General features: G+C 44.9%; 1 protein-coding gene across 9 annotated transcripts in view; it reads right to left on the bottom strand.

The window, feature by feature from the left end:
* MICAL2 (microtubule associated monooxygenase, calponin and LIM domain containing 2) overlaps positions 1–14,019 on the bottom strand; it is a 151,118-nt gene that overhangs the window by 106,074 nt on the left and 31,025 nt on the right. For all 9 annotated transcript variants that reach the window (XM_072422273.1, XM_072422275.1, XM_072422277.1 and 6 more), the window contains exon 2: positions 11,853–12,193. In XM_072422273.1, the coding sequence (XP_072278374.1) occupies positions 11,853–12,119 (267 nt within the window). In that variant the 5' untranslated portion in view covers positions 12,120–12,193. The remainder of the gene's footprint in view (positions 1–11,852; positions 12,194–14,019) is intronic.

Here is a 14,019-nt window from a genome sequence, read left to right as displayed (position 1 = left end):
TGTTATCTGTAGGGTCAGAGTTGGGGGTTAGGGTCATCATTAAGGTCACAGTTGGGGTTTATGTTATCTGTAGGGTCAGAGTTGGGGGTTAGGGTCATTATTAAGGTCACAGTTGGGATTAGTGTTATCTGTAGGGTAAGAGTTGGGGGTTAGGGTCATCATTAAGGTCACAGTTGGGATTGGTGTTATCTGTAGGGTCAGAGTTGGTGGGTTAGCGTTATCATTAGAGTCAGACACGGGGTTAGTTTCATCGGTAGGGTTAGAGTTGGGGTTTGTGTTATCCGTAGGGTTAAAGTTTGGGTTGCCATTGTTAATCATGCTCGATTTGTCCCGGATCCAATTATCTTTCTGCCCCCCCCTCTATTGCCTGTGAGCACATTAATACTTTCCGTGGTCTCTGCTCTGTCTCCCCAAGTGGTGCTGTCACCCCTCTTTCCTCTGCCATATGGAATAATGAAAGAATGAAGAGTTCATGTTTCAATGTACAGATACTGAATATTTTATTTATTATCTCCCCGGAGTTTAATATTAAAGTAATGACCCGCTTTTTAATTTGAGGAGAGCTCTAAATCACCTCTGACGCGCAGTAAAAAAAAGCTCGCCGGTATCCCACAGAGAGAAGATTTTTGGAGAGGACCCAGCCCGAATTCCTGGATGATACCCAGCTGCTAAAATATCTTAATCACTGAAAGCAAACAGGAGCTGACGGTCTGTACAGAGGAACAAGATGGACGCCCTCCCGCCACCTTCATCATAGGAGGTCCAAAGCCTGACAAATGAACCCGTCCAAATAAACGGATCCCTAACTCAGATTGGAGGCAGATTGTCCGAAATTGAGGACAGGTGGATTTCATGCGGGCTTTGTAGAGGCTGATCTGCTGATCTGTTCATTTTCATCACACGAAGCTGCCCAGAGGCATAAATAGGGTCAGCTGGAAGGTTCCTACAAACACACAGCGAAGACACCTGAACAAAGACTGGAAAACCATGACAACCTCAAAATATTAACAAACGGAATCTGGAAGGAATTGAAAAAAGCCACCGAGCGTAACAAAAATATGGCGAATCCGAGGAAAAATTCCAATCTGAAAAAAAAATGGAAGTTTTGTTGGGTAATATGATCAGCTTGTTGGGTGAATGTGATCAGCTTGTTGATTCTATACCAGGCTTGCTTGACCTTTTTCACATAGGTAAACCCTGTAACAACTTTTGGCTACAGATAGCTAAAAAGATTATTGGTGTCAGCTAAACTGACCTGGGGGGCACAAATTGCTCAAGGAACCCCCAGCAACCTCTGGAGGAACCCTAGGGGAAGCTTGGTTGAGAAACACCGGTCTACACTATGCTTGCCATTGGGCTCTACAAAAGTGCCAAACAACGATGCAATTTCTGTAAGACATGGTAACCAAATGTTTTTGCTTAGGGTTAGAGTTTGGGGTATTGTTGGGATTAACATTAGGGTTGCCATTGAGGTCTCCAAAGGCACCAGTTCAATGGATTTTCTGTTGGACATGGCCACCACATGTTTTAGCTTAGGGTTAGGTTAGAATTTGGGGTATGGTTAGGGTTAACATTAGAGTTTGAGTTCTCCAAAGGCAGCAATCCAACAACGATGGAACTTCTGTTGGACTTGGCATTCGCATGTTTTTGCTTAGGGTTTGGGGTATGGTTAGGGTAACATTAGGGTTGCCATTGGGGTGTCCAAAGGTGCCAATACAATAACAATGGAACTTCTATAAGACATGGCGACCACATGTATTGGATTAGGGTTAGAGTTTGGGGTACAGTTAGAGTTAACATTATTGTTGGAGTTCTCCAAAGACACCAATCCAACACCGATGTGACTTCTGTTGGTCATGGTGATCACATGATTTTACTTAGGGTTAGAGGTTGGGGTATGGTTAAGGTTAACATTTGGGTTGGAGTTAAGGTTAATGTTGGTGTTATCATTTGGGTTCAAATTCCAGATGGCTTTGGGGTCGGAGTTAGGCAATGTTCAGAATGCTGATGAGGTTGCGGTGTGGTTACCACTTCCTTACCCCAGTGAACTTTATACTTGGGAGAGGCGCCACATGTAGCATCTCACAATGGCAACCCAATAAGAATGAATAGGGGCAACAGTGAGACTGCCTGCTGTAAAATGTGCAGACATTGTTTTTTTGTAAACCAATGCAGCAGTGCAAGTAGCTGAGAAGCCAGAAGCTGCATAGGAACCCCAATTCCCAATGCAAATCTGAACGTAGCATTATGATATATTAATTTCATCTTCAGGGTAAAAGTTTGGTTAATATTTTCAGAGTTCACATAATGCAACCTTTGGTGTCTCTGAAGGTGCCAATTCAATGAAGTTTTCCCATTATACAAAACTTTTTTTGTCTTTGCCTTGAGATACACTTTAAATATTGCACTTTGCCTTGGTAAATATACCAGCCGGTGTTCAGACAACTTACACCAGGAAACTGGCAAACGATCAGCTTTGGGAGGGGCACCCAGCCACCCCAGCCAGGAAATTGCACCATGTCTACAATGTATGCTGCAAACAGACAGACGGAGCTTCAAGATCTGCCAACTTCCTCACTTATCGGAAGAAAAATAAAGAACGTTTCCAGGATACCGACAACAAAACCATTGCCTGGGACATCCTGTGCTTACATGATGGGTCTGTGCAGCACATAACGCTGGCTGTACTACCCATCCTTTACAATATATATGATATTACCTCCCGGGTTTAAAATTATATAGGCCCCCTGGTTTGACCCATCCAGGCATGGAATTCTAAAGGTGTCTAGTGGTATTTGGCTGTGCCAGCCTGCCTTCTTCCCATAATGCACCCTGCTGCCATCTCTCCCCTAGGTAAAGCCCCACCTGGCCAGCCACATGATCTAAAAGGCAATGCGATTGATCAGACCAGGCCATCGTCCTCCATTGCTCCATGGTCCATTTCTGATGCCCATTGTAGAAGAAGGTGGTGGGTGATGGTCAGCATGGGCACTCTGGTCTGCAGCTACCCAGCCCAATGCATGGCAAGCAGCAATCCCCTCTGTGTTCTGACTTTTTTCTATTATGGGCAGCATTAGGATTTTCAGTATTTTGGGCAACCATAGCATCATTAAGCCTGGGGCACCCTGACCCGGTGCTGGTTCTCCAGTTGTCTTTTCTTGGACTGGTTTTGGCAGGGACAAACCATTGTATACACCCCATGATACCCGCTGGTTTGGAGAGGCTCTTCCCCATTGTCCAGCCATCACAATTTGGCCCTTGTGGTCACTCAGAATATCCAAATATCTGTCCATTTTTCCTGCTTCCAACGTATCACGTGCTCATTGGCTGCCTGTAATACCCCACACCCCCATTAGAGGTCACTGTAACCAGATCACCATTTTTATTACCCCCCCACCTGTTCGGAGTTTAATGGCATGGCTGATCACCGTATTTATCTGAGTGTCTATACACCGTACATATATGTGTATATACATTGCACCCTGCCAGCCATCCCGACACCCGACGCTCTCACTCCCCAATGATAAATATAGCCAGTAACTCTAGAGCAATACATCTGGAAAATGAGTTTGCTATTTGCAGCCATCACCCATAGCAAAAACTGCTTTGTGCAGCGGCTGTCCGGACTCTGATACCATGCAGCTAATGGCCTTTGTCTGCTAGAAGCACGGCACCAACTTTGTTCAGACATCATCTATGCTAAGTTAAGTTGGCAGCTCGGAGGTGACACAAACAGCCATTACCTAACAACATGCATGCTTCATACTGTCTAGGGGGAATACATTTGGGGGAAATGGAAAAGGATCTGGGGGTTCTGGTAGATCATAGACTTAATAACAGCATGCAATGCCAAGCTGCAATATCTAAAGCTAGTAAAGTAATTTCTTGTATTAAAAGAGGAATAGACTGCAGAGATGGAGACATAATCCTGCCCATGTACAAAGCATTGGTCACACCACATCTGGAATATGCAGTCCAGTTTTGGGCACCAGTTCACAAAAAGGAAATTGTTGAATTGGAGAGAGTGCAGAGAAGGGCAACTAAACTAATAAAAGGAATGGAGGAGCTCCGCTATGAGGAGAGATTAGCTGAACTGAATGTATTCTCCCTTGAGAAGAGACGTATAAGGAGGAATATGATCACCCTGTGTAAATATATAAATGGTCCATATAGAGAACTCTCTTCCCAATTATTCACTTTGAGATTGTTACAAAGCACAAGGGGGCGCTCTTTGTGTCTGGAGGAAAAGACGTTTATTCTCCGGATAAGGAAGGGATTCTTCACTGTAAGGTCTGTGAAAATGTGGAAGATGTGGAGTTCTTTGAATTGGTTTCAGCAACTACTATAAATTGCTTTACGAAAAAGCTGGATGATTTCTAGAAGCTCAGAATATAACTGGGGATTAAAGCTTTAAAGTAAAGATAACAGTGACTGCTGATCCAGGGAACATCCGATTGTCTCATGGGATCAGGAAGGAGTTTTTTCCCCTGTTGAAGCAAATTGTACCAGGGTTTTTTTGCCTTCCTCTGGATCAATTATGTCTTATAGGGTTTTATATCTGGGATATGTTTATTTCCCTAGTGGTTGAACTTGATGGACTTTTTTCAACCTAACTTTCTATGTAACTATGAAACCATGTGCTTTGCTACAAAATTACAATATTGCATGCTGATCACTGAGAGGAGACTGGAGGAATGCTGATTTCTGCATGCAGCAGATTGATGACATCACAGCAGCCTAGGCAATGTCACTGGACTGTGGAAAGTTTTAGTTGTTCCCACAGACCCTGAGACCTTTTCCAAAGAATGATATCACCATGCAGAATGGTGGAAACTCCACACGCAACCAGTGAATGATGTGATAAATAAAATATGTTATTTCACCCCCTCCCCCATGTCCCCCTGGTTCAGCAGAAAGCCGCTGGCAGGACACCGTCACTCCTCCCGGGGTTATATTTAATACATTTGGCAGGGGACAAAATCATTTCTTTATTGAGCGCCGTGCCAAAAAATGCCGGTGATGCAACCCAACAATTGGAGGCGAATTACCCGGATGATGAATGCGCAGACAAGAGATTGTGGACCACAGCGTGGAAAGGAGAGACAGAAATACCAATTTGCTGTGCTGCAGTGACATTTCTAGGGGGAGAATTTTCCATCGGTGGCTCGCATGCGTCACAATTTTATTTCATCATTCCAAGCCAATTCCCGACAATTTTTTTTCTTGCATGTTAATATATAAAGAGGTGTCTGTGTTTCCTTGGATTCAACTTCCTGTTCATTTTATGGGTGTCACACAGAACAGGAAGTCAGAAGAAAAGAAGCATAGAACTTAAATCAGAACTCAAAATGAAAATAAATAGTCATTAAATGACAAATACTTTATGTGCATTAGAAGCTGCAACAAGTCAGAGCCTGCCTCATTCCCTAGCCCCTCCCTCCAGTCTGATTGTCCCTGGCTCCGCCCCATCATTCATTGGATTTCTTCAATCAGGGAGTCTCAGGATCACGTGTGGGCGTTAACTAGGGCAGTCTTCATGCAAAGGAAGAAATGCCCACTCCTCCAGTTCCACCTATCAGTGCCTTTTGATATTTGCATAACTCCTCCCAAAAGCCAGCCCACTGTTTGCCATATATGGCACCTTGCTGGCCCCTCCTACCAGCCAAGACCATGCCTAGCATGCATTGAGAGGCACAGAGACCCAGTGAAGACATCACCAGATTTAATTTAAAGGTATAAAACGTTAATAGAAAAATGTTAATGGGGGGGGGGGCAAGGAAGCCAAAATCTCAGCAGATTGAATTTTGTGAAATCTTTTTTTGAGAGGGTCAACTTACTGATTTTTGTCCACCAATTTTTTTACATTAAATGTTGATATGCCTGCGGAGAATTCAACTTAAAAATAAAACAGCCCCCCCCCACCCTCTGGTGACTGATGGATTCTCCATGCCGTCTCTATATTGCTCATTCTTTCTAGGCTCTATATGCTGAAAGATGACCTGACCTGGTGTCACCGAGCAGCCAATCAGCCGCCCCGGGAACTCATTCTGTAACTGTATCACCCCCACCCCCCGGCAATATACAGAACCTCAGCACTTTCCTCTTCGGATCACTTTGCTACCGTTTCTATAAAAAGGATTTTCCCAGGGGGAGGGGGTCAACCCTTCTCACCAGCACCCGAGTGCCAGAGACCCCCTATAAACAAATGTAGAGAAAGCGGTCAGCTGCACCGCCATGACCCTAAATGACAAACCTATAGGTACTCTATGGGGTCTGTTTATAAAGCAGTGAATCTGACATTCACTAAAACATTCCCTGATGAAGAATCAACTGCCATTGAAACACATGGACCTGGAAGATCTGCATACTATTTTGGTCCTGGGGTGGATTTTTATTTTGCTGGGAGCCGTCTGCTGCGGAATATCGGCGCTCCCTGATCAAGTTTCCTTGTTGCTGAAACCTAAGAGGCTGAATTATTCAACGACAAACAACCGGCAGCTGCTGAAATCCCCAAGAAAAATAAGCAGATCCCATCCCGAGCCTCTTATGTCTGCCGGTCCTTCGGGTGGTCCAATCAACATCGGCCATGCCCCCCCCAACCAATTGGCTGCATCGTCACTGCACATCATTGGTCAAATGATGAAAAGTTCCCACATGCCAAAGGGTGACAACGCATTGGGAGATTGGGGAGGCAGAGACAAAGGTTGTCACCCTCCAAACACAGAGCCGGATCATCCACAAGGCAACCTTAGCCAAGGGTATGGGGCCAGTGGATGTCCAGGGTGCCCTATACATCCTCCATGTTGCCATAGGCCCATCTGCCATGTCAGTACAGACAAGGATAGAGCGGCGGTGTTATCAGGAGGGGAGGGGGTGCAATATTGCTGTCTTCCCCAGGGCCCCTTATTGCCTCCTATGGCACCCACATGGTCTCCCATCCAAGCTCTGACTCTGCTCAGCTTCCAAAACCAGGAGGAGATCTGGCACAAGGGATAACATACAAACTCCATGCAGATGTTGTCTGGGTGACGTATCCTGGGACCCCAGTGCTGCAAGGTAACAGTGCTAAACCCCTGTACTAATACATATTACATAAGAATATACGAGATGCATTGGGGTCTTTCTAGGAAGCCTGAATCTGACATTCACCAAACATTCACTGGCAGTGAATCTTCCAGGTCCATTGTTTTCAATAGGAGTAATTTCCCACTGTGTACACCAACAACAGGCTTGCAGCTGATCTTAACTTTGCCAACCACCCAACATAAATGGGTGAACTACTGTTTGCTGACACATTCACCCATCTAGCCCACAAAGCAATACAAAGTGAATCAATATTTTGGCCAGAGATTCACCCCATATCCAGTCGTGCACTGATGAGCCCAGACGCTACCACAGGTGTCTTTTTTTTTTTTCTTGGAAATTTCCAAGCAAAGAATAAATCTAATATAATTCCTTTTCTAAGAAGAAAAAAACAGAACACAGGAAAGTTTTCTCCGCAATTATACGATGCGTCAGATCCAATTACGGCGAAGCGTCACATGACGCGGAGTAACACAAGACGTTCTGTTTCTTGCATTATATTCCTAATGCGATCAGTTTATTGTTGTCACCACACACGCAGCTCTGGACAGGCGTCGCATTATTTCCCATCAGATACGGTCACGTCGATGGAGGCGCAGATTTCATTTAATGCTTCGCTCGTGTTTCGCTAATCGAATGCGCTGAGCTCAAAGTGAACCCCAGATCTGCTCCTGAGCAATGCGACTCCCCCAAAATATTAAATCCAGAAGTTCCCGAGCATAAGGAACACAAAAGCTGAAGTATGGACTTCGGATTGAGATCCCAACCCAGAGTGCCCCCTATTTCTATAGAAATCTATGGAGGGGAATTCATCACACGGGGAGGGGGAAAGGGTTAACCCACACTTGTATGTTCACTACATAAAACACCATACATACAATGTAATACAATATAATATATATAATACAACACCATGCATACAATGTAATATAATATAATATATACATACATAAAACGCCATACATACAATTTATATAATATAATACATGCATAAAACACAACACATACAATGGAATACAATATTATATATACAATACAACACAATACCATACATACAGTGCAATGCATATAATACATATATACGAGGGGGTGCTGAGAAGTTCCTGGCTTTGCCCCCTTCCGGATGAAATAGAATAATGAGTATGGGGGCATATGACAGCCTAATATCTTTGTATGTAACTGTGCAAATATCAGGTCTTTGTGATTCCTAAAACTGTTTTTTCTTTTAGTGAGAAGCTGTGATGGCAGAGGCACAAGCAAGTTCCATGTCGTTGGAGTTACGGGTCGTCATGAAGTTTTTGTTTCTCCAGGGAAAGCCAGCAAAGGACATTCACACTGAGATGTCACAAACACTGGGGGAGAAGTGTCCTTCCTACAGCACTGTCATAACCTGGATATCTCGTTTCAAGACCGGGCATTTCACCGATGAGCCCCGCAGTGCGCGCCCCCCAACCTCAACTGACCCGGCAACCTGCGATTCTGTCCATGGGCTGATTATTGAGGATCGGTGAATATCCGCAAAAAAGATCGCCCAGATACTTGACATCCCACGGAGCGTGTTGGGTTTGTTATCACCACTATCCTAGACATGCGCAAGCTTTCAGTGAAGTGGGTGCCGAAATGTTTGAACAGTGATCAGAAGAAGGAACGAGTTGAAGCATCCAAAGACATTTTGGCCATTTTGAAGCTGCACAGGATTTTTTGGCTAGGTTAGTGACTGAGGATGAAACCTGGCTCCACATCTATGATCCTGAAACCAAGGAACAGTCAAAGGAATGAGCGGGTCCCCACGGCCGAAGAAGTTCCAAACCCAAAAATTGGTCATGGCGTTTGTTTTCTGAGACAGACGGGTTTCTGTTGGTGGACTACCTACCTCAGGGCTCTAGTATCACCAGACAGTATTATGCTAACCTCCTGGACCAGCTGAAGGAGGCAAATAAGACGAAATGCTGCGGAAAGTTGGCCAAAGGGATCCTTTTATTGCAGGACAATACACCTGTGCACACGTCCAACGTTGTGGCTGCCAGATTGAACACCCTGGGTTTCCTATTGGTCCACCATCCCCCTACTCACCTGACCTGGCCCCTTCGGACTATTATCTGTTCCCGAATTTGAAGAAACACCTGAGGGGGTAACATTTGAGGACATTTCTGACGTCAAAGATACTGCTGAGAGCTGGTTTGCGGCCCAACCAAAGGACTTTTATTTGAACGTTCTAGAAAAGCTGCAACTACGCTGTACCAAGTGCATCAGTCTCGGGGGAATATGTTGGATAAATGTGTTATTTCATAACTCTGGCTCTCTTCTTTCTGGGCAAAGCCAGGAACTTCTCAGCACCCCTCGTAGATGAAGTAGTTGGGATCATTGGGGGGGATAAGGGGTGATAATGAAGAATAAGATGGTCAGGGTGGGTTTAAAGAGAACCTGTCACCTGTCAGCTCCGCTGCCAGCTGGGCACTGTGATGATGAGGATGAGATGGTCAGAGTTGGGCTTTAAAGAGAACCTGTCACCTCACCCGAATTCTTCATTTCCTGCTTTAATTCCCTAAACTGACCCACAGCAATTAAACCCGAACAAACAGACGCAAAACAAACGTGACAGATATAACGGCGGCACCGCTTTAAGGATTCCCTGCGTCTGACAACCCAAATCTCCCCGGTGACAGCGCCAGAAAGCGGAGATTACACGGATTATGTTGCGGCCAAGGAATGCGATTTCTCAAACACACAAAGTGTCAGGTTGAGTCAAACGCTCGCTCGGCATGATGAAGTGATCACGAAGTGACCCTGTAAGGGCTGACGGAGCGCCATCCCCAGGAGGGAACCCGACGGATAAAAATGTACCCCGCCCCCCCCCCTCAGAAATGATGATTTATCCCAGAGGGTGACTCAACCCAACAAAAATGTATGTTTAACGTTTGGCCGAATCCAGGAAAATGCGACGGATCGACATGCTTCGTGCTTTCTACATAAATGGAAGCGGAGGAAGCTGATTGGACGCCTGACTGGCGGTCGTGGCCCTGAGACGGAGCGATGTGATGGCGACTGAGCGCAACCAGCAAAAAATCGGAATGTTATGAGAGATTCACCGGCTATAGATAAATACATTCACGGAAGATTAAAAAAATTAAACTTCAGGTAGTTGCGGAGATGCTAAGGTTGCAGCAAGCAGGGGGCGCCGCACTGGAAATGATTTGTAGTCACTGCCATTGGTCTCTGAACTAGAAGTTGTGAATACTCCAGGAGAGTCAATGTCATTGCATGGCTCCTCCCCTTTTTGAAAGTCAATTTCCGCACTGGGGCATGTTTAAATGTTGCCTGTGCTGTCCCAGCTTCTCAGCTCCTCCCCTTCTTGAATAACCTTTCCATAAATTACTTTTGTCCCCTGCAAGGTTTTATAAATTCGCTAGAAAATGTGACTACTCCAATGGAGTCAACAGCCCCCTCTGGGCTGTCTATTTATGTTCTGTGCTGGCCTAGCTCCTCCATTCCTCCCCTCCCTACTTTTTCTTTCCATCAATTATTTCTATTTGTCTACAATAAGTCTCTGAATGTGCTTGTAAAGGTTTATTCCATAATACAGCCCCTCTCCTCACAAATCATAACCCACCCCCTCAGGGGCGTGTCTAAATGTAATATGTGCTGGCCCAGCTCTCCTGCCCCTCCCTTCTCTACATAACCTTTCCATCAATTATTTCTATTCACTTGCACTGTGCCCCTGAACTTGGTAGAAAATGTGACTACCCCAAGAGAGTCAATTCTATAGCATAGCCCTCCCCTTTTAAAAAGTCAAAGCCTATTCCCCTCAGGGGTGTGTCTAAGTTTTTCCTGGGCTGGTCTAGGTTGTTTGCCCCTCCCCTGCCTACATAACCTTTCCATCAATACTTTCTATTCACCTGCATTGTGCTTCTGAACATGGTAGAAAATGTTGCTGCTCCAGTACAGTCTAATCCTTTAAAAAGCCCCTCCCCCTGTTACATTATAGCCTTCCCCTTTTCTGGGCGTGTCTAATCATTGCCTGTGCTGTCCCAGCTCCTCCAACTCTCTGCTCACCTCCTTAAATACATCTTTTATGTAGCCACCAGGGAGGTAAAGAGAATACAAACTGAATGGCAACTCTGAGTTTGCTGGGGTTGCTGTTTGAGACACACATCAGCAGTCCTTTTTCACCCAAGATTCACTCAAATACCCAAAATGCACATACTTTCCTCTTTACCTTCATTTTTTAAAATAATGAAACTGATACTCACTGAAACATTCTCTGGTGAAGAATCAATCTCTACCATTGAAAACAAATAGCCCTGGAAGAATCTCCACCAGGGAATGTTTTGGTGAATGTCAAATTCACTGTTTAAAAAACAGATCTTTTGGATTCTGTTACAATGTATCAGTAAATGTCAATCATGTGGACAAGTTGATTCACAAATTTTTTAATTGAACCCATTACGAAAAATGTGTGCATTTTGAGTACACATTGGGTGAATCTTGGTTTTGGTGAATCTTTTTAGGTTGGAAAGTTTTTTAATCTTCTTGGGAGAAAAATGTTCCAAGCATTTTTAATTCCAATGTAATAATATTGAAAGCCCCCGGATATTTACAAAAACAAACAAAAAAAACAAATATGCCTGAGGGTGTCCCTGTCTATCAATGACAATGATTTACTCTTTTTACAGCCTGATGTTAACTTTCAGCTGGTGTGTACATTTTTTTATACATACATTTTATTTTTAGATTTTCCCCAATTCTAGAAATCATGTGATCGTCCTCACCTTTGTGCCCAGACACGCCTTCCCCTTCTTGTAATCCTTCAGGCCGTACCGCTTGTCTAGCTTATTCCATAGGGCCTTGGCCTTCCAGCTGGTCACCTTGGATTTGAGCCTGCTGTAGAAGTGCCGGTGGTCCCGGGGGTCCAGCTCCAGCTGTCGGGTTAGGATGTTGAAGGCCTGCAGGGTTCCTTTGCATGTTGTGGCCTGGATAAAGTTCTCGAAGAGCTGCCCGGCCTGGCCCTGCTTCTCGTCATCGTTCTCTCCCATCATTCACAGCGTCTGCCCGCACCGCGGGGGTTCTACATGAAGCGGGAGAGGGCGTGGTCCGCACAATTCTATGACACCTGCAACCAGAAACAAAAAAATGCGTCAGGACGGCTGCAACTTCTGCGGATTTCTGATTTTTTTTAATTCAAAAAGATTCCGACCAATAAAGAGAACCTGTCACCAGCTCTTTGCCAATTGTTTCCTATCCATTTGCAATGAGCCCCTGAACTCTGACTAATAATCTAGCATCTCCCCCTATCTTCTTTAAAAGCCCTCTCTTGTTCTGGATGTGTCTAATTATTGTACGTGCAGGCCTAGCTCCTTAGCCCCTCCCCTTTCTAAATAATTGTATTTTATTATACATAGGGGAGGCTCTAAATTTTACAAACACCCATATACTGTACACACATCCTTTAGTCTGGACTGAAATTCCTTACTCTGATTTCACTGCACACTGTTGTCTTCTCATAATGTGCATTTGAAGCTGCAACAAATCAGGGCCCACCTTCTTTTCCTGCCTGGAGAAAGTCCAGCATCAGCTAGCTCCTCCCTCCCAATCCTGAATGTCTTTGTTCCCGCCCCTTTCATTTACTGTATTTCAGTCCTTTCAATCATAAATCTCAGCATGTGGGCGTTACCTAGAGTGTCTTTATGTTACCTAGAGTCTTTATGCAAATACAGCCTGCCTGGAAACGCCCACTTCTCCAGATTAGCATCCACCAATCACGGCATTTTACTATTTGCATAACTCCTCCCAAAAGCCAACCTGCTGCTTGCACAAGGGCTCCTCTTGGGAGAAGTAATAAGGTCAGGTGCTGTGATGTCATGAAGCTATGTACAGCCCCTGCTGGCCCCTCCCACCAGCTCTGATCTGCCTGCATTACATAGAGAAGCACAGAGACCCAGCGATGACATACCGCTCTATAAAATCAAGGTATGTAAGGGGGGAAGGGGGGGCAGAGATTGGCAAATATAGACAGATTTATCCATGTGCGGGGTGGGAAGAATTAATCTGGAATAACAGAGGGGGGGGGGTCAGAACGGGATAGAGGTACAGTCCAATCAAACAGCTCAATGTACCGATCCCAGAAGGACAGCTCCATCCTTATTCAGGAATTACCCAGAGTCACCGTCTGCTACCTAGACTGAGGTGCCGGCTCAGAGATGTCATGTGATTGTACACAAATGCCTGACACAGATCATACTGCTACACTGTTCACATGGACAGAAAGAGACTGAGGAAATGCTTCCTCCTGCCTGCAGCAGACCAATGACATCATCACCAGATTCATGGACAGCTTGGGGAATCTTTTTTTGGAAAATGATAATGTTGCTGAATTTCAGTCAGCTTTTTTTTTTTGTAATTGCAGACTTGTGAATCCAGCGCAAAGTGTAATTTGTCAGATTGCAGTCCTTGATATAGTCCGCGCTGCACCTGCTTATTACGCGAGCGCCGCTGCTGGAATTTGTGGTGAGGATAGAAAAAAAAATGAAAAGTCAGCAATGGTCCAAAAAAAGTCTGAAAATAATTTGTTTAGGGTCGGTGTCGGGCCAGGCGTTCCAAACCACACCAAGACAACTCCTTGTAAACGCAGCAGACTTCACCAGGCGGAAATCTCCCCGCAGACATTCACTGAGCGCGCAACTTTCTTTAATGGAAGAAAAGAGGACCTGTCACTCAGCACAGTCTGAATAATGCAATCCAAAATAAAAGGTGATTGGCTGCTGTGGATGGCGCCGTATTGGGTGGTGCTCACAGTTGGCTACATTCACCATTGCCAGTGATAACCATGTGAAACATTCACCAATATTCCTTTAAATTCTTTTAATAACTTTCCTTGTGCGTGACACTGAAAGCTGCCTGGCAGGACCTCCGGTGACCCCGGAGGAAATGAAATCACTT

Source organism: Pyxicephalus adspersus, chromosome 9, assembly GCF_032062135.1.
Source record: "Pyxicephalus adspersus chromosome 9, UCB_Pads_2.0, whole genome shotgun sequence".
NCBI classification, from domain to species: domain Eukaryota; kingdom Metazoa; phylum Chordata; class Amphibia; order Anura; family Pyxicephalidae; genus Pyxicephalus; species Pyxicephalus adspersus.
This window is presented reverse-complemented; position numbering and strand designations above follow the sequence as displayed.